The sequence below is a fragment of the Dendrobates tinctorius genome, unplaced genomic scaffold (assembly GCF_039654945.1).
Source record: "Dendrobates tinctorius isolate UK_male_01 unplaced genomic scaffold, ASM3965494v1 ptg000087l, whole genome shotgun sequence".
Classification (NCBI taxonomy): Eukaryota; Metazoa; Chordata; class Amphibia; order Anura; family Dendrobatidae; genus Dendrobates; species Dendrobates tinctorius.
In genome coordinates, this window is record NW_027361755.1 from 9,707,665 (window position 1) to 9,728,233 (window position 20,569).

Genomic DNA, 20,569 nt, shown 5'->3' on the forward strand with positions numbered 1-20,569 from the left:
ATGGTGCTGCGCACATGGAAAGTGACATGAGGGGGTGACTTGGTCCTGCGCACATGGAGGGGGTGACATGGTGCTGGGCAAATGGAGGGGGTGACATGGTGCTGTGCACATGGAAGGGGTGACATGGTGCTGCGCACATGGAAAGGTGACATGGTGCTGCACATGGAGGGGGTGACATGGTGCTGCACACATGGAGGGGGTGACATGGTGCTGCACATGGAGGGGGTGACATGGTGCTGCGCACATGGAGGGGGTGACATTGTGCTGCACATGGAGGGGTGACATGGTGCTGCATATGGAGGGGTGACATGGTGCTGCACATGGAGGGGTGACATGGGGGAAATATGCAGTGCATGTAGGGAGGCTGTGTGGGGCTTATGCAGTATACAGGGAGGCTGTGTGGGGCTCATGCAGTATATGTAGGGAGGCTGTGTGGGGCACATGCAATATATAGGGAGACTGTGTGAGGCTCATGCAGTATATAGGGAGGCTGTGTGGGTCTCATGCAATATATAGGGAGGCTGTGTGGGGCTCATGCAGTGTATATAGGGAGGCTGTGTGGGGCTCATGCAGTGTATATAGGGAGGCTGTGTGGGGCTCATGCAGTGTATATGGGGAGGCTGTGTGGGGCTCATGCAGTGTATATGGGGAGGCTGTGTGGGGCTCATGCAGTGTATAGGGAGGCTGTGTTGGGGCTCATGCAGTGTATATAGGGAGGCTGTGTTGGGCTCATGCAGTGTATATAGGGAGGCTGTGTGGGGCTCATGCAGTGTATATAGGGAGGCTGTGTGGGGCTCATGCTGCATATAAGGGGCTGTTGGGGGGCTCATACAATATACAGAAGGGTCTGTGTTCGGGTTCAAACGATATATAGGGGGATGTCAGCATGCTTAAGTCTGCTCAATATACAATTCTGATACAATTAATATTAATAAAATTATCAATAATATAATAATTATAAAATATCAATATTAATATTGAGCAGAATTAATTTTGGCCTATTGGTTTGGCCCTCCACAACAGTCATGGTCTTTCATGTGGCCCTTCGGAAAAATTAATTGTCCACCCCTGATTTTAGCCAAAATCTTATAAAGTATGAATGTCATAGACCAAGTTTTAGGATAGATTTCAGAGGCAAGATTATAACTCATTTACCAGAGACAGCTGAAATATTTCCTTCAAATGCAATGCTTTAAATTTTTGTAAAGGTACTTATGCAAAAATTCTGGAAGGCTGGAGTCACACTAAATGTACGGAAAACTGGTCCGAGTCTCCCTGCCGAGAGTCGCACAAGTTTTCTCCATATGGTCATCCGTGTATAATGCGTTTGCAATGAGATGATGAAATGTATCCGTATGGCATCCGTATGATATCCGTATGGCTTTACATTTCTCACTGACTTTCCCCATTAAATGAAATTGCTCAAAGGGCTGAAATTAGGAAAATGTGTGCGTATCTGGCGCAAGCTACATGGATGCTCTGTGTGGAGTCCGAGTTTTTCTCGCACCCATAGGCTTGCATTGGCGAGTCTCAGATGATATACGCATACAATCGCATCATGCTGACATTTTACACGCATGTCAAATATGCCTGAGAAAATAAACGGTGATGTGAGCTGCCCCATAGATTAACATATGACTGTATTTGGCAGGAGTTACACTACACTAGTTTTAAAGTTTTGGCACCCCTATTAATGTTAACCTTTTTTCTTTATAACAATTTTGGTTTTTGCAACAGCTATTTCAGTTTCATATATCTAATAACTGATGGACTCAGTTGTATTTCTAGATTCAAATGAGGTTTATTGTACTAACAGAAAATGTGCAATCTGCATTTTAACAAAATTTGACCGGTGCAAAAGTACGGGCACCTCAACATAAAAGTGACATTAATATTTCGTAGATCCTCCTTTTGCAAAAATAAGGCTGGTTTCACATTTGCGTTTTTTAGCGCTGGAAAAAAACGCATACCTGCGCATGCGTTTTTTCCCCTATATTTAACATGGGTGCGCATACCTGCGCGCTGGTAAGCGCATGTATGCGATTTTCATGCGCTGCGTTTTTTTGGGGTGTGCGTTGGTATTTTCCAGACGCAGCATGTTGCATTTTTTGGCCCTGCAAAAAAGCGCATGCGCACATATGCGCACGTTTTGCGCTAAAAATGGCCATTATAGCCTATGGATGCGCATATGTGCGCACTGGCATGCTCATGTATGCGTTTTTTTGCATATGCGTTTTTTTTTTTTAACCATGGAATTTAGGGGTTTGGGTTAGAGTTAGGGTTAGTTAAGGGGGTTTAGGGTTAGGGTTAGGGTCAGGGTCAGGGTTAGGGTTGGGGTTTGGGTCAGGGTTAGGGTTAAGTATGGTTTGGTTAAGGGTTAGGGTCAGGGTTAGGGTCAGGATTAGGGTTAAGTATGGTTTTGTTAAGGATTAGGGTCAGGGTTAGGGTTAGGGTCAGGGTTAGGGGTCAGGGTTAGGGTCAGGGTTAGGGTTAAGTATGGTTTTGTTAAGGGTTAGGGTCAGGGTTAGGGTCAGGATTAGGGTTAAGTATGGTTTTGTTAAGGGTTAGGGTCAGGGTTAGGGTTAGGGTTAGGGTCAGGGTTAGGGTTAGGGTTGGGGTCAGGGTTAGGGTTAGGGTCAAGTATGGTTTTGTTAAGGGTTAGGGTCAGGGTTAGGGTCAGGATTAGGGTTAAGTATGGTTTTGTTAAGGGTTAGGGTCAGGGTTAGGGTTAGGGTTAGGGTCAGGGTTAGGGTTAGGGTTAGGGTCAGGGTTAGGGTTAGGGTCAGGGTTAGGGTTAAGTATGGTTTTGTTAAGGATTAGGGTCAGGGTTAGGGTCAGGATTAGGGTTAAGTATGGTTTTGTTAAGGGTTAGGGTCAGGGTTAGGGTTAGGGTTAGGGTCAGGGTCAGGATTAGGGTTAGGGTTAGGGTCAGGGTTAGGGTTAGGGTCAGGGTTAGGGTTAAGTATGGTTTTGTTAAGGGTTAGGGTCAGGGTTAGGGTTAGGGTTAGGGTCAGGGTTAGGGTTAGGGTTAGGGTCAGGGTTAGGGTTAGGGTTAGTTAGGGTTTAGGGTTTGGGTTAGGGTTAAGTATGATTTGGTTAAGGGTTAGGGTCAGGGTTAGGGTTAGGGTCAGGGTTAGGGTTAGGGTTAGGGTTAGTAAAGTCATGGTTTGGGTAGTGTGAGGGGCCACCTAAAAATGTTGGAAAAAAACGCAAACGCGGTAAAAACGCACTAAAAACGCATACAAACGCATAAAAACGCTGCGTTTTTTTCATGCATGCTCATAAAAATGCTTGAAAAAAACGCAGCAGTTGTATGCTTATGTATGCGTTTTTTCAATGCGTTTTTTTGCGGGAAAAACGCGCTGCAAAAAAAAGCAAGTGTGAAACTAGCCTAACAGCCTCTAGTCACTTCCTGTAGCTATTACTGAGTTCCTGGATCCTGGATGAAGGTATTTGTGACCATTCCTGTTTACAAAACAATTCCAGTTCAGTTAAGTTTGATGGTCGCCGAGCATGGACAGCCCGCTTCAAATCATCCCACAGATGTTCAATGATATTCTTGTCTGAGGACTGGGATGGCCATTCCAGAACATTGTAATTGTTCCTCTGCATGAATGCCTGAGTAGATTTGGAGTGGTGTTTTGGATCATTGTCTTGCTGAAATATCCATCCCCTGCGTAACTTCAACTTCGTCACTGATTCTTGCACATTATTGTCAAGAATCTGCTGATACTGAGTTGAATCCATGCGACCCTCAACTTTAACAAGATTCCCGGTGCCGGCATTGGCCACACAGCCCCAAAGCATGATGGAACCTCCACCAAATTTTACTGTGGGTAGCAAGTGTTTTTCTTGGAATGCTGTGTTTTTTAGCCTCCATGCATAACGCCTTTTTGTATGATCAAACAACTCAATCTTTGTTTCATCAGTCCACAGGACCTTCTTCCAAAATGTAACTGGCTTGTCCAAATGTGCTTTTGCATACCTCAGGCGACTCTGTTTGTGGCGTGCTTGCAGAAACGGCTTCTTTCGCATCACTCTCCCATACAGCTTCTCCTTGTGCAAAGTGCGCTGTATTGTTGACCTATGCACAGTGACACCATCTGCAGCAAGATGATGCTGCAGGTCTTTGGAGGTGGTCTGTGGATTGACCCTGACTGTTCTCACCATTCTTCTTCTCTGCCTTTCTGATATTTTTCTTGGCCTGCCACTTCTGGGCTTAACAAGAACTGTACCTGTGTTCTTCCATTTCCTTACTATGTCGTTCACAGTGGAAACTGACAGGTTAAATCTCTGAGACAACTTTTTGTATCCTTCCCCTGAAAAGCTATGTTGAATAATCTTTGTTTTCAGATCATTTGAGAGTTGTTTGGAGGAGCCCATGATGCCACTCTTCATAGGAGAATCAAATAGGAGAACTACTTGCAAGTGGCCACCTTAAATACCTTTTCTCATGATTTGATACACCTGGCTATGAAGTTCAAAGCTCAATGAGGTTACAAAACCAATTTAGTGCTTCAGAAAGTCAGTAAAAAGTAGTTAGGAGTGTTCAAATCAAGAAAATGGTAAGGGTGCCCATACTTTTGCATCGGTCAAATTTTGTTTAAATGCAGATTGCACATTTTCTGTTAGTACAATAAACCTCATTTGAATCCAGAAATATAACTGAGTCCATCAGTTATTAGATATATGAAACTGAAATAGCTGTTGCAAAAACCAAAATTGTTATAAAGAAAAAAGGTTAACATTAATAGGGGTGCCCAGACTTTAACATATGACTGTAGTTACAATATGTTTGCTCAACTCTGAAGTTGCACAAAAATATTGTGACATTTGTTGTTTACACACCAATCTCAGTCATCTCTATCAATATAGTTGTAGTATGGGCGGGACACATGAGGGATGGGCCTGCCTGTCAAACTTATGAAAATGTATTTCGATTTAGGCTACTTTCACACTTGCGTTTTTTTGCTGCGCGTTTTTTGCACACACAAACGCATGAAAAAACGCACCATGCGTTTGTGTGCGTTTTTTTGCGGGTTTTGGTGCGTTTTTTAAAAAAACCGCATGCTTTTTTTGCGCATACGTGTGCATTACAATGCGCACGTATGCGCACCCATAGACTATAATGGGTGTTTTGCTGTAAAAAAACGCATTGTGTGCGCATGCGTTTTTTTGGGGGCAAGTCGGACGCACAAAAAATGCAACAGGATGCATTTTGTGCGCCCGAGCGCACACTACAAAAAACGCATGCACATACAAACACGTACAAACGCATGTGTATGCGCACCTATGCGCACCCATGTTAAAGTATAGGGAAAAAAACGCATGCTTTTTTTGCGCTAAAAAAACGCAAAAAAACGCAAGTGTGAAACCAGCCTTAGTGGTGGAACTAACTTCAAAAATCTAGTTCAGTACATGACAGTAGTACATTTGTGATAGCGGTGCATGTCTGTTAACAGATAAACAATGCTGTTATTAACGGATTGACACCTGAATCTTTGCTGAAAATAATGGTTTAATAAATAAAATTTAAATAAATAAAGTTTAAATAATTTTAAATAGTAATGACAATCCTTTTTTTTAAATTTTATGACTAGAGCCACCATCAAGAATTTCAGGGCCCCATACAGTCAAAAATTCAGTGCTCCCGCCACTCCTAGTAAATTAGAAGAGAGTAAGAAACTAGAGGGCTGGGCAAGCAGACTCTGGCTGAGAGTGTTCGGTAGTTAGATTAGATGTGAGGGGTTAATTCCTAACATACTAGACTGTTCTCTAGAACCCATTAATTTCTATACAACAGTTAGCTGCTCTGTTTCCTTCCCCTACCTCTCAGTTAATGACAAGCTGCAGTTTTAAATCCAGCATCACAGAAAAAAAGTAACCTTCCTTATCGATCACAACACCAAAGCATTAGAGAATGCAGAAGACCCCCATGATAAAGATGGGGGCAGAACAGATGCAAAATACTGATGAAACAACCACTCACAAACCTATCATTCATGGAGGAGGAGGTTGCTTAGTATAAGAAATGTACACTGATGAGGCTTACATAGGACATTTTTGAAATCAGCTATGTAGACCGGTGAGGATAAAATAGAACTCTTTGGCCACAATGATAAAAAGTGTATGTGGAAAAAAAGGGCCCAGAATTTCAAGAAAAAACATCTTGCCAACCATTAAGCATGGGGGTTGATCAATCATGCTTTGGGGTTCTGTTGCAGCAATTGGCACAAGAAAGACGGTAAGAGGCAAGGATGGATTCAATGAAATTTCAACAAATTCTTGATGCACACATAACACCATCTGTAAAAATGCTGAAGTTGAAAAGAGGATGGCTTCTACAAATGGTTAATGATCCTAAACTAACTTCAAAATTCACAATAGACTCTGTCAAAATGCGCAAGCTAAAGGTTTTACAATGGCTCTCACAATATCCTGATCTGAACATCATTGAAAATCTGTGGCTAGACCTCAAAATAGTAGTGCATGCAAGACGACCCAGGAATCTCACAGAACTGGAAGAAGTTTCTAAGGAAGAATGAAGGAAAATTCCTCAAACAAGAATTGAAAGACTCTTAGCTAGCTACAAAAAACATTTACTTGCAAAAGATTAAGCACCGTGCATGGTTAGTACCTAGTAGCACCCTCTTTTGCATTGGACAATTTTCCTTTTTGTAATTTTAAAAATGTAAGTGATGAATATATACAGTATACCGTATATTTTTCCTAAATATGAAAGAAATGTGTCTTCAGTAACTTTAGGCCTTTTAGAGGTCATTTCATCTTCAACTGGCTTAACTGTTCATAATAACAGTAATTTTGACCAGGGGTGCCAAAACTTTTACATGACACTGTGTAAGGTAATTTTCTCTAAATTATACAGCCATACAGCTGACTTATTTAGTCACTTATTTAGTCAGTTTATTATTTATATCATCATACTGATTAATATACAAAAAGTACTGTATTGAAGGAAACCTTTCTGCTGACACTATTCAAGACAAAAGCAAACCAAGCAACTACCCTGAAGTAAATAAATAGCAATAATGCATGAAAATAATATAGCACAATAGCATCAAAACAGAAAACATATTCAAAATAATATATCTTTAGGTCCTATGCCTTGATTAACAAGACCATACATGGTAACCACAAGGACACTCCTATACTGAGATGAATACAAAAAGCTTGGAGTGTATAGTCCAGATTATAGTTCAATAAATTATTTTATTAACCATACAAAGGCATATATACAAATGAAAAGACATGTATCAGTTCAAAATTGTTTAAAGCAAAGGGTCGAGTAGAAAAGCGTATGTGTCACATATAGAGCAGACATTCTTATATGTGAGGTACTTAAGCACTAGAACTTTATCTAGCTACTAGCTGAAGAGCCCGTCGTTGCCCGGGCATAGCAACTAACTAACTGTGGTTAGTTATAACAAATTATAATGATTATCCTCCATCCCATAGGCCCGTGCCCATATACCTATCATACATATCCTTCATCCCATAGTCCCATGCCCATATGCCCGTCACACATCCTCCATCCCACAGTTTCGTGCCCATATACCCATCATACATATTCTCCATCCCATAGTCCCATGTCAAAATACCCATCATACATATCCTCCATCTCATAGTCCAGTTCCCATATACCCATCACACATCCTTCATCCCATAGTTCCATGCCCATATGCGCATCATACATATCCTCCATCCCATAGTCCCATGCCCATATACCCATCATTCATATCCTCCATCCCATAGTCCCGTGCCCATATGCCCGTCACAGATCCTCCATCCCATAGTTTTGTGCCCATATACCCATCATACTGAACATATTCTCCATCCCATAGTCCCATGTCCAAATACCCATCATACATATCCTCCATCTCATAGTGCAGTTCCCATATACCCATCATACAATAATATATGTAAAGCGCTATATAAGTGAGTAAAATAAATAAATACATATCCTCCATCCCATAGTCCCATGCTCATATACCCATCATACATATTCTCCATCCAATAGTCCAGTGCCCATATACCCATCACACATCCTCTATCACATAGGCCAGTGCCCATATACCCATCATACAATAATATATGTAAAGCGCTATATAAGGAAGTAAAATAAATAAATACATATCCTTCATCCCATAGTCCCATGCTCATATACCCATCATACATATCTTCCATCTCATAGTCCAGTTCCCATATACCAATCATACAATAATATATGTAAAATGCTATATAAGTGAGTAAAATAAATACATATCCTCCGTCCCATAGTCCCATGCTCATATACCCATCATACATATCTTCCATCTCATAGTCCAGTTCCCATATACCCATCACACATCCTTCATCCCATAGTTCCGTGCCCATATATGCATCATACATATCCTCCATCTCATAGTCCCGTGCCCATATACCCATCATACATATCCTCCATCCCATAGTCCCATGTCCAAATACCAATCATGCATATCCTCCATCTCATAGTTCATTTCCCATAAACCCATCACACATCCTTCATCCCATATTTCCATGCCCATATACCCATCATTCATATCCTCTATCGCATAGTCCAGTGCCCACATACTCATCATACATATCCTCCATCCCATAGTCCCATGCCCATATACCCATCATACATCCTCTATCCCCTAGTCCAGTGCCCATATACCCATCATACATATCCTCCATCCCATAGTCCCATGCCCATATACCCATCACACATCCTCTATCCCATAGTCCAGTGCCTATATACCCATCACACATCCTCTATCCCATAGTCCCTTGCCCATACACCCATCACACATCCTCTATCTCATAATCCAGTTCCCATATAACCATCATACATATCCTCCATCCCATAGTCCCGTGCCCATATACCCATCACACATCGTCTATCCCATAGTCCAGTGCCCATATACCCATCACACATCCTCTAATCCATAGTTCAGTGTCCATATACTCATCACACATCCTCTATCCCATAGTCCAGTGCCCATATACCCATTATACGTATCTTCCATCCCATAGTCCCGCGCCCATATACCCATCACACATCCTCTATCCCATAGTCCCGTGCCCATATACCCATCATACATATCTTCCATCCCATAGTCCCGCGCCCATATACCCATCACACATCCTCCATCCCATAGTCCCGTGCCCATATACCCATCATACAATAATATATGTAAAGCGCTATATAAGGAAGTAAAATAAATAAATAAATACATATCCTTCATCCCATAGTCCCATGCTCATATACCCATCATACATATCTTCCATCTCATAGTCCAGTTCCCATATACCAATCATACAATAATATATGTAAAATGCTATATAAGTGAGTAAAATAAATACATATCCTCCATCCCATAGTCCCATGCTCATATACCCATCATACATATCTTCCATCTCATAGTCCAGTTCCCATATACCCATCACACATCCTTCATCCCATAGTTCCGTGCCCATATATGCATCATACATATCCTCCATCTCATAGTCCCGTGCCCATATACCCATCATACATATCCTCCATCCCATAGTCCCATGTCCAAATACCAATCATGCATATCCTCCATCTCATAGTTCATTTCCCATAAACCCATCACACATCCTTCATCCCATATTTCCATGCCCATATAACCATCATTCATATCCTCTATCGCATAGTCCAGTGCCCACATACTCATCATACATATCCTCCATCCCATAGTCCCATGCCCATATACCCATCATACATCCTCTATCCCCTAGTCCAGTGCCTATATACCCATCACACATCCTCTATCCCATAGTCCCTTGCCCATACACCCATCACACATCCTCTATCTCATAATCCAGTTCCCATATAACCATCATACATATCCTCCATCCCATAGTCCCGTGCCCATATACCCATCACACATCGTCTATCCCATAGTCCAGTGCCCATATACCCATCACACATCCTCTAATCCATAGTTCAGTGTCCATATACTCATCACACATCCTCTATCCCATAGTCCAGTGCCCATATACCCATTATACGTATCTTCCATCCCATAGTCCCGCGCCCATATACCCATCACACATCCTCTATCCCATAGTCCCGTGCCCATATACCCATCATACATATCTTCCATCCCATAGTCCCGCGCCCATATACCCATCACACATCCTCCATCCCATAGTCCCGTGCCCATATACCCATCATACATATCCTCCAACCCATAGTCCCGTGCCCATATACCCATGACACATCCTCTATCCCATAGTCCCGTGCCCATATACCATCACACATTCTCTATCCCATAGTCCAGTGCCCATGTACCATCACACATCCTCTATCCCATAGTCCAGTGCCCATATACCCATCATACGTATCTTTCATCCCATAGCTCCATGCCTGTATACCCATCACACATCCTCTATCCCATAGTCCCGTGCTCATATACCATCACACATCCTCTATCCCATAGTCCAGTGCCAATGTACCATCATACATCCTCCATTCCATAGTCAAGTGCCCATATAACCATCACACATTCTCCATCACATAGTCCTGTGCCGGGTGGCGCTGAGCAGGAAGTTCCTGGAGATGTGCTTTTATGTAACCTGGCAGTGCGGCTCTGTGTGACGAAGGACGAGCATCCGAAACGCGCGTCGGGGCAGACGCGCGGACCCCCCAGGACTCTCTCACCCACCGGCATACTTTGGTAAGATGCTACTATTATCGACCTCTGGTGTTATGTTGCCCTTTTTGGGTTAACATGGTTATACACATTGCAATAGTGACATTGTGAGGTAACATAACTAGGACTGGTATATTAGCCAGAGTTATTTTATGTCGATCTCGGTATGATAAAGATGACGGTGGCACTTATATTCTGGTTATAATCTCCCTTTGATGGCAGTTATTTGATCTTTATGGGGTAGTGATTTATTGGCTCACTGGGATGTTATGATATGCCTTTAGGGTTGATTTGATCAGCGATTGATGCGATTTACAATAAGTATTGGGAATTTAGGTGCCTATAAATGTATTGTATATGTACATATTTATATTTCATCTGACTTGTAATACAAGTTTATGAGTTCCTGGGTGGGGTCTGCCACGTTTTCCATGCCACGTGGTTATTCTATGTGTATTATCACACAGTTTTTGTCTTGTTCTGCATACCTGTCAAATAAAGATATTCTATTTTTATACTGGATCTGTGGTCGTATATTAGTGGTTTTCTTCCACCTCCTTTTTCATAGTGTTTTTACGATGGATCTATATTGAGGTCCTTTTCAACAAACGGTGACATACAGGTTGAACACATAGTATGCCTGTAATGTGTTATTTCAGCCTGTTTGTGTTTATGAGTATTTCTTTTGAGGTAAAACCCCAAGTAAAATGACCTGTGGTTTTACCTGCGGATTGGCCTGCGATTTTCCCCTGCGGTTTGACACCTGGACAACGGAATAGGTGGTAAACCACAGCGGAATCCGCAGAAAGAATTGACATGTCAATTCTTTCTGCGAATTTAAAACCGCAGCTTTTCTGCAGTGAAAAAAACGTAGAATGTGCACTGCGGATTGTAAATCCCATAGACTTACATTGTACTGTACACTGTCTGCAGAACTGCTGCGGATCCGCAGAGGCCAAATCCGCAGCGGATCCGCAGCAGAATCCGCAGCGTGTACACATACCCTTACAGAGTTTTTATCACATAAATTGACACTGGTCAGATTTTAAAAAATTGACCTGCTCATTATGGTCCAAATTAGCTCCGTCACTAAGGTGTTAATGTTTCCAGCTTTGTTTCAGGTGCTGATGGTGCCCAAAGGACAAAATATTCTGTGGCAAGAACAACACCATGTGTGCCACTGTGCCCACTTGTAAACAATGGTCATGTGCAGTTACCTCCAAGGCCCCAGTAGACATCTTTATTTTTTTAAGACTTTCTTCCATATATTCAGTGAGGATGAGTTCAGTTCCTCCTCAAGATCTTAAAACGCATCTAAAACTTTGAGTTCTTATGTTGAACGCTCAGCAAAAAGACTCTATGTGCACATACAGCCTCATTTTCAGTTCCGAAACTAGAGTCTGATAGGCTCTGGTGCAAAACTTGAACCTGGGCCCCCCTATATGTTGGTCAGATGTATAGAACCTTGCCGTGTTCAAAATCCTATAAAGACATACGTGTTTGCACCCTCTTTTTCATTCTGTAGTAATGTCCTCCATCCTGGTATATATGTCTTGCCATCCTGGTATCATATCTTCCCCGTCCTTGCATATATGTCCACCATCCTGGGCCCGTTTCTTGTATATATGTTCCCCTTTCTGCTTAAAAAAACAAACCAAAAATATCCTCACTTCCGCCACTCCATCTACGAGCGGTGTCCTCTTTGTTGTACTCTTCAGGGCCCGTGCTGGATGGGGGCCCACTGATCCTAGTGCTTGCGAGGATGCACAGCCAGCTGAAGTGTATTGCTGAGTGGGAACTCTCCGGCTCCCTGCACTACAGTGCATGCTGCCAGTCAATCAGAGGCCAGAAGCTGACATCGGCCTGCCTGCTATGATGACCCATGACGTCATTGCCATGAGATGCCAATAACAAAATAGAAAAAAAAAAATCACCTCACCGGTTTAGGAGCGATATGGGTGCGGTGCAAGGAAAACTTCTGGTCGGTTCCTGGGCAATGAGAGTCATGGAAGGAAGAGGGAAAAAAAATTCAGCAACCACAGAAAAATATTGAAAAAAGCATATATTAAACATCACATATATTTGGTACGTTAAAACCAGGGATAAATATAAAACCACCTGAAAGAGGAGAAAAGACACCAACTCAGGACTAAGCTAGTAGTTCAAAATGCATAGACCCACTGGGATGATTTAGCGAATCCTGCTTTGAGCAGGGGGTTGGACCAGATGGCCCAGGAGGTCCCTTCCAACTCTACGATTCTATGATTCTATGATTCTATGATTTTTTGTCTCCTTTCATGTGGTTTTATTTTTATCCCTTGTTTTAGCGTATCAAATAAATGTGATGTTTTAATATATACTATTTTCTACATTTTTTGCAGTTGCTGGATTTTTTTTCCTTTTCCTTTCATGAGATGCCAATGCCTAGCACACTGTCACCAGGGGCCGGACTCTGATTGGTTGGTGCCATGTAATGCGTAGCAGTGAGCCCAAAGGTCCCTGTACTGCGATACATTTCAGCTGAATGTACATCCTTGCATGCAAATTCAGCTGAAGCTGGCACAAATCTGGTTGCGTGCACACCCTATGCAACCGCTATTGTTACTCCCCTGTTCATATTGATTTAAGTGAATCCGTCAACCAGTTTTTGCTATTCCATCTGCGAGCAGGATGATAGGGCAGAAACCCTTTTTCAATTTATGTTTTACTTACTGTGTTGCTTGTTGAAATTTTGATAATATCAGTCTTTTACTTCTACTGCAGATCTTCCAGTTCTCTGAATATTGTGCTCTGTTTCAGAGTGCCCACAGCACTGATTGACAGCTATCTGTGTACGCTGAGGGTGTCATTATACAAAACTCATGAATATAGAGGACTACATGGCAGCAGGTTTATTAGTCCTCTAGTGACAATCTCCTCCTGATAATACAGTGATTTTTTTTCAAAACTACAACCAGCGGCCCAGTAAGTGACAATTCATAGGATTTAAAGAGAATCTGTCACCTCATTTTTGGCTTATAAAATGAGGCCACCGCCATCAGGGGCTTATCTACAGCATTCTGTAATGCTGTAGATAAGCCCCCAATGTCACCTGAATGATAAGAAAAATTAGTTATATTATTCTCAGGGGGGTGATCCGGTGCAGTGGGTGTCGTGGTCCCGTCTGGCGCCTCCCACCTTCTAGCGATGATGTCCTCTTCCTTACTTCTGCCGCGGCTCTTGCGCCGGTTACGCGCCCCAGAGGCCGTGGGATACTCGGCACCGGGCTTGTTAACTTCAATGGGAAATGTCACATTGGCAGTGACCCGGTCCGTGGCCTCAGGTGGTCATGTAAAAGGGGTTGAGTTGAATGGGGATAAAGTTTATGTAGTGATTCATGATGCCAGTTGGAGTGTTCAACTGTAGTATAGCCGGCACTGCAGATGATCCCTGGGGGAGTAGATGGTGATGGCAATGCAGATGTTAAACCCTCTCTAACCAGAGCAGACCCCCAGAGATTGTGATGAAAGTAGAAGGCAAGGAGTAATAAAGCAGGAGACAAGGAAAGTCACTTTATCATTTCCTGTGGTTCAGGTGCAGTTCAAAGGAGATATTACAACTCTCACCAGGTTACAGTCTGTTCTGAAGAATGGGAGTTATCCTTTCTCTCTGCTGCTGTGACTCAGTGTAAGCTTCCTGCTATTCTAATCCTTTCTGGGACCAAGGCTTCCCAGAGTCTAAAACTTCTGATATAGCCTCTACTCACTGTGTATTTCTCCTTTGGCAACTTGCAGCATGGATCCTGTGTGTGAGCAGCTCAAGCTCCCACTTGCACTATCCTTCACTGATCCTAGGTTGTTGCAGTCTTTCCGGGGAGAAAACATGATGCTGTTGGTTTTATAATCCCACACAGTCTCTCAGCTTACCACCCTGCTCTGAAAGCATGGATGGTCTAGGGGCTGACACCCTGATGCTTCTTAGCTCTCACTCCTGGGTCAAGCACATGTCTAATCATGGCTTCCATGAGAGTTTCTCCCTTCTTCACTGAAACAACAAATCACGACTCCTCCCCCTCCCAGTTAGGGTATGTCTGCAAAGTTCTAAGCTTCAGACAAATAAGGGAGTGAGGTGGATTGTGTGTGTGTTGTGGTCTCTAGCAGAGAAAGCATAACTCCCATTGCTCACAAAACACATACAAAACAGTACATATTTAACCCTTTTGTGGCGGTAAAGACGCTGGACACCACGTTCCCCCCTAGTTAAAGGTAGCACGTCCTCGAGCTACACAAGGAACATAAGCATATAACAAAATGACAACACTTAACCGGAGCTTAGTCATGGATTACAGCCCAAAACCACTTCTGATTGTTTGGATCATCCCTGAGTGCAGCTGCAGGGCACACAGACCATAATATGAAATTCACTACACTGGCTGTTTTAGATGGGTCTCCCAGAAGAGTCAAATCGGTCTGTTGTTCTCCTGCCGGTGCGAGTCAGTCATCGCTGATGTTGCGGCATCCTCTTTGGCCGTCGCCATGGGAGATTATCCAAGCTTGATGCTAGCTGAATCCTCTCTGTGGGGGAACAAGTCTGGAGAGTCTGAACAGTTTTACATAGAGCAGTCATATTTTTAGTCAGTTCCTGTACTTGCAGTTGTAAATTTGCAGTAGAATCATCAATTGGAATCTGCACATGCTGTACTGCAGGCACCTGGGGTGATGATACTGCCCCCTGGTGGTATGTGTGGTATGTAACTTGGATGTTTAACTGGCTCAGTGCAGACATTGGTAGATTCTCTTAAGATATGGATGGATCTGTCCTTAAACTGAACAAAGTCCATGTCAGGGTTCTGCAATGACATCATGCGCAGTTGAGCCTTACTGGAATCAGACATAAGACCTTCAATGAACTGCTCTTTCAGCATTTTGTCCTCATCTCTTACACTGTCTGGATTAATTTGTTTAATGGCCTGCAGCGCCTCCTGCAGGTTAAGAGCATAGTCTCTAACAGTGTCCTGTGGTTTCTGTCTGCAGCTGAAAAATCGCATCTTTATTTCTGACGCAGTATGGATGTCAAAAGTATCCTTTAATTTAGCAAAAATGTCTTTTACAGTCTTTTTTATAAGTCACTGGCCAAGATTTAACTTTTCTCTGAGCAGCGCCACTGAGCTGACTGGTAAGTATACTGACTCTCTGCTCCTCTGACATAGGGTAAATTTCAAACATGCTGCGCAGCTTCCCTTTAGGTTAAGTGCACACGTACCGGAACTCTCGCGGAAATTACCGCGAGAATTCCGGAATTCCAGTCCACGGGAAAATCGCATTTTAAATTCCCGCAATTTTCCCGCGGAAAAACTAGCATTTTGCAAGCGTATTTAGCTTGCAAAATGCTAGCGTTCTCAAAGCAATCTGTAGCATCGCTTGGAGAACTGATTGACAGGTTGGTCACACTCGTCAAACAGTGTTTGACAAGTGTGACCAACTTTTTACTACTGAGGCTGCCTATGCGGCATCAGTAGTAAAAGATAGAATGTAAAAAAAAAATAAAAAATACTGTTATTCTTACCTTCCGACGTCCCGCGCAGGCGTTCCCAGTAATCCTTTGCGAAAATGCCCGCGATGACGTCCGTTCTCGCGGGATCGCGATGTCTCGTGGTAATTCGCGATGACGTCGCGCGAATGACCGCGAGACTTCGCGATCCCGCGAGAACGGACACCATCGCGGGCATTTTCGCAAAGGATTACTGGGAACGGGAGCGTGGAGAGAGGCGGGAAGACTGCGCGGGACGTCGGAGGGTGAGAATAACAATATTTTTTATTTTATAATTCTATTTTTTACAGGGATATGGTACCCAAAGCTCAGAGGACAGTCTCCTCTCCTCCAGACCGTGAGTACCATCCGCAATTGTTCTGCTTACTTTCCGCATGTTGTGCACAGCCACATGCGGGAAGTAAGCGGAACAATGCATTCCTATGGGTGCGGGATCGCCGCGATTCCGCAAAATAATGAGCATGCTGCGTTTTTTACAGCGAAGCGATTCCGCCTCGGTAAAAACCGCAGCATTAGCACAGCATTGCGGAATCCCATAGGAATGCATGGGATGCTTATTTTTCGCGTTTTCGCGGCAAAATCGCGCGGTTAAAACTGCCGCGGAAACGCGAAAAAAACGCCACATGTGAACTCAGCCTTAAAGTCAATTAAGGTGTGCGATTCACCATTGTACTGTGGCAGCAATGTCGCACCAGGTATGTAAGGCATGGCGAGAGGCAATATGGGAGCTGCAGCTGCTGCACCCTGAGCGTCACCGGGATTAGACATCTTCCCCCCTAGTTAACCCTTGCAGGGGTGCGACTCACCGCTTCAGTTGCTGCAAGTCGTTGCTCCTGTAGGACTTTAGGCACACATGGTATCCTGTTCGAATCCTGTTCGTGACGCCAAAATGATGCGCCCCAGAGTCCGTGGACTACTCGGAACCGGGCCCATTAACTTCAATGGGAAATGTCACAGTGGCAGTGACCCGGTCATGTAAAATGGGTTGAGTTGAATGGGGATAAAGTTTATGTAGTGATTCGTGATGCCAGTTGGAGTGTTCGACTGTAGTATAGCCGGCACTGCAGATGATCCCTGGGGGAGTAGATGATGATGGCAGTGCAGATGTTAAACCCTCTCCAACCAGGGCAGACCCCCAGAGATTGTGATGAAAGTAGAAGGCAAGGAGTAATAAAGCAGGAGACAAGGAAAGTCACTTTATCATTTCCTATGGTTCAGGTGCAGTTCAAAGGAGATATTACAACTCTCACCAGGTTACAATCTGTTCTGAAGAATGGGAGTTATCCTTTCTGCTGCTGTGACTCAGTGTAAGCTTCCTGCTATTCTAATCCCTTCTGGGACCAAGGCTTCCCAGAGTCTAAAACTTCCAATATAGCCTCTACTCACTGTGTATTTCTCCTTTGGCAACTTGCAGCATGGATCCTGTGTGTGAGCAGCTCAAGCTCCCACTTGCACTATCCTTCACTGATCCTAGGTTGTTGCAGTCTTTCCGGGGAGAAAACATGATGCTGTTGGTTGTATAATCCTACACAGTCTCTCAGCTTACCACCCTGCTCTGAAAGCATGGATGGTCTAGGGGCTGACACCCTGATGCTTCTTAGCTCTCATTCCTGAGTCGAGCATATGTCTAATCATGGCTCCCTCGAGCGTTTCTCCCTTCTTCTTCATTGAAACAACAACTCACGACTCCTCCCTCTCCCAGTTAGGGTATGTCTGCAAAGTTCTAAGCTTCAGACAAATAAGGGAGTGAGGTGAATTGTGCGTGTGTGTTTTGGTCTCTAGCAGAGAAAACATAACTCCCATTGCTCACAAAAACATACAAAACAGTACATATTTAACCCTTTTGTGGCGGTAAAGATGCAGGGCACCACACAGGCATACTCTATCTGCCCTTTTTTTAAAATACTGCAGTGCGCAGGCACAGGACTGCTCTGACCTTTCCCTGCACCTGCGCATTGCAGTGCTCTGCTCTGCCCTCAATAGGGCAGATAAAGAATGCCTGCGCAGGAGCAGCAGTAGAAGTAAGGAGGAGGATATCATCGCTAGAAGATGGGAGGCGCCGGACCGGACCGCGACACCCATCGGACCGGACCCCTGGGTGAGTATAATCTAACTTGTTTTTCTTATCTTTCAGGTTACATCAGGGGCTTATCTACAGCATTACAGATGGCTGTAGATAAGCCCCTGATGGTGTTGGCCGCACCTCATAGGCCAAAAATGAGGTGACAGATTCCCTTTTAGGTCTCTGCTCTCAGAATAGGTGGTAAAACATGGTGACAGATTTCCTTTAAATTCTGTTTTAATATAAAAATAATAGTTATTGTGTTCTAGTACTCTATGGTAGTCATTTTGGAAGTGCATTTATGTAGAATCAAAAACGTTATTTCAAAAATCATAAATGTAGTTTAAATAGCTGCTATTCATTTTGTTTTATTGCAGGTGTAATCATGGCTTCAGCAGGGACAGAAGAGGTGAGTGTGACAATGATGTATATTTACATACATGCTTGCAATTAGTTTTATAGCATTCTATTCCAAACTTTTCTGTTCAGAGCATAGTCAGCAAAGATGGCAATTTCTAGCTGAAGGATAATTATTGGTGATGAGCGAGCACTAAAATTCTCAGGCGCTCATTGCTCGGGTGGAGCAAATTGGAATACTTGAGTACTTGGACAGAGCAATGAGCCCAAAGTAAATCTATGGGAGACCCGAGCATTTTTACCGTGATCCCCCCGGGGGTTCTTTTAAGGTCTAAAAACATCTGAAAATGATGGAAATACTGCTGAAATGACACAGGAACATCATGGGGATCACCCCTGGAAGCATTTCTGACTCCTAGGTCACAGTTCTAAACAATGTTGTCAGAGTTTCACGCCTTTTTTACAGGGGCACCAAAAAACCAACAAAAACAAAACCAAAATGGATTTTGCTGGGAAATATGTTAAGGAACATCCTTTCCAGGCAGAGGCGTAGCTAGGGTTTTGGTTCGGGGGGCGAAAGCTCTGAGTGAGCCCCTAACCAGGTAACCCTGATTACAACTCGATGACGCACCCTAAGGCCGGAGTCACACTAGAGAGAAATACGGACGAGTGAGAGGCGCAAAAACAACGCATTGCATTCGGACCAATGTTAATCTATGGGGCAGCTCCCATCAGCCGTATATTTCTCAGCCGTATTTCACGGGCTGAGAAAATCGCAGCATGCTGCGATTGTCAGCGCATTCCTCCAAAAATATGCCAATGCAAGTCTATGGGGGCGAGAAAAATACGGATTACACACGGACCAAACGTGTGACTTGCGAGAAATACGCACCAGTGTCCTTTAACAAAAGCCGGCAATTAATTTTTCGATACAGTAAAATCACACTGACATGTTTTATAAAGAATAGAAAGAATAGATATATACACATAGAATACATATATACTGTATGCTTTGAGCAGGGGGTTGGACCAGATGGCCCAGGAGGTCCCTTCCAACTCTACGATTCTATGATTATATATATATATATATATATATATACACTGCTCAAAAAAATAAAGGGAACACTTAAACAACAGAATATAACTCCAAGTAAATCAAACTTGTTTGAAATCAAACTGTCCATATAGGGGAAGTAGACTGACCTGTGGACCTGTCTGCAGTGGGTAGGTAAAGAAACAATGTGCTTGATGTGGGCTGTTGTATATGAATGTGGGAGACAGCTAGTGACAGTAGAGGATGGTGAAGTACTAGGTTTGGCCACTAAGGGGAGACCAGAGACAGCAGGAAAAGAAGATGGTGTAGTACTGCAGTTTGGCCACAAGATGGAAGCAGGGAGCAGTGAGGAAAGGGCTTAACATCAGCTTAAGGCTACAAAATCGCAGAGTCATGGGGGGCGGAGTTACAGGAGCTCTAAAGGGGAATTCCCAGGGAGGGGAATATAAGAAGGGGTAGAGAGTTCCAGAAAGAAGCCAGTCCAGGAGGAGGAGCTTGGGAGAAGAAGAGAAGGAAGGGAGAGACGGACAGAAGAGGAAGCTCCAGACAGGACTGAGGAGAAAGACGGTCAGGGGGGTGGCCCTGGCAGGAGAGCTGCAGGACAGAGAGAGAGAGCCCAGGGGTACCGGACAGACGGACTCGACCAGGTGCGGCGCTGTGGTGCTGGGCCTAAGGCAGCCACGGTGAAGGGGCCGCGAGGGCCATCACAGGAAAGGACATGTCATGGTCACGTGTGTCTGGACGCAGATGATACCGCAAGGCGGACCCATAACACATGTGACCCTGGATACACCGCCTCCAGTGGGGCGAATTTAAATAATAACACGTGCAGGTGGATACGCCGCCTCCACCTGGCGAATTTAGGTA

The 20,569-nt window shown here is 43.8% G+C and overlaps 1 protein-coding gene across 3 annotated transcripts in view; it reads left to right on the forward strand.

Moving 5' to 3' along the window:
* The window catches only part of IPCEF1 (interaction protein for cytohesin exchange factors 1), a 575,254-nt gene that overhangs the window by 52,532 nt on the left and 502,153 nt on the right, over nt 1–20,569 (forward strand). For all 3 annotated transcript variants that reach the window (XM_073585732.1, XM_073585734.1, XM_073585733.1), the window contains one exon: nt 18,669–18,700. In XM_073585732.1, coding sequence (XP_073441833.1) covers nt 18,677–18,700 — 24 coding nt within the window. In that variant the 5' untranslated portion in view covers nt 18,669–18,676. The remainder of the gene's footprint in view (nt 1–18,668; nt 18,701–20,569) is intronic.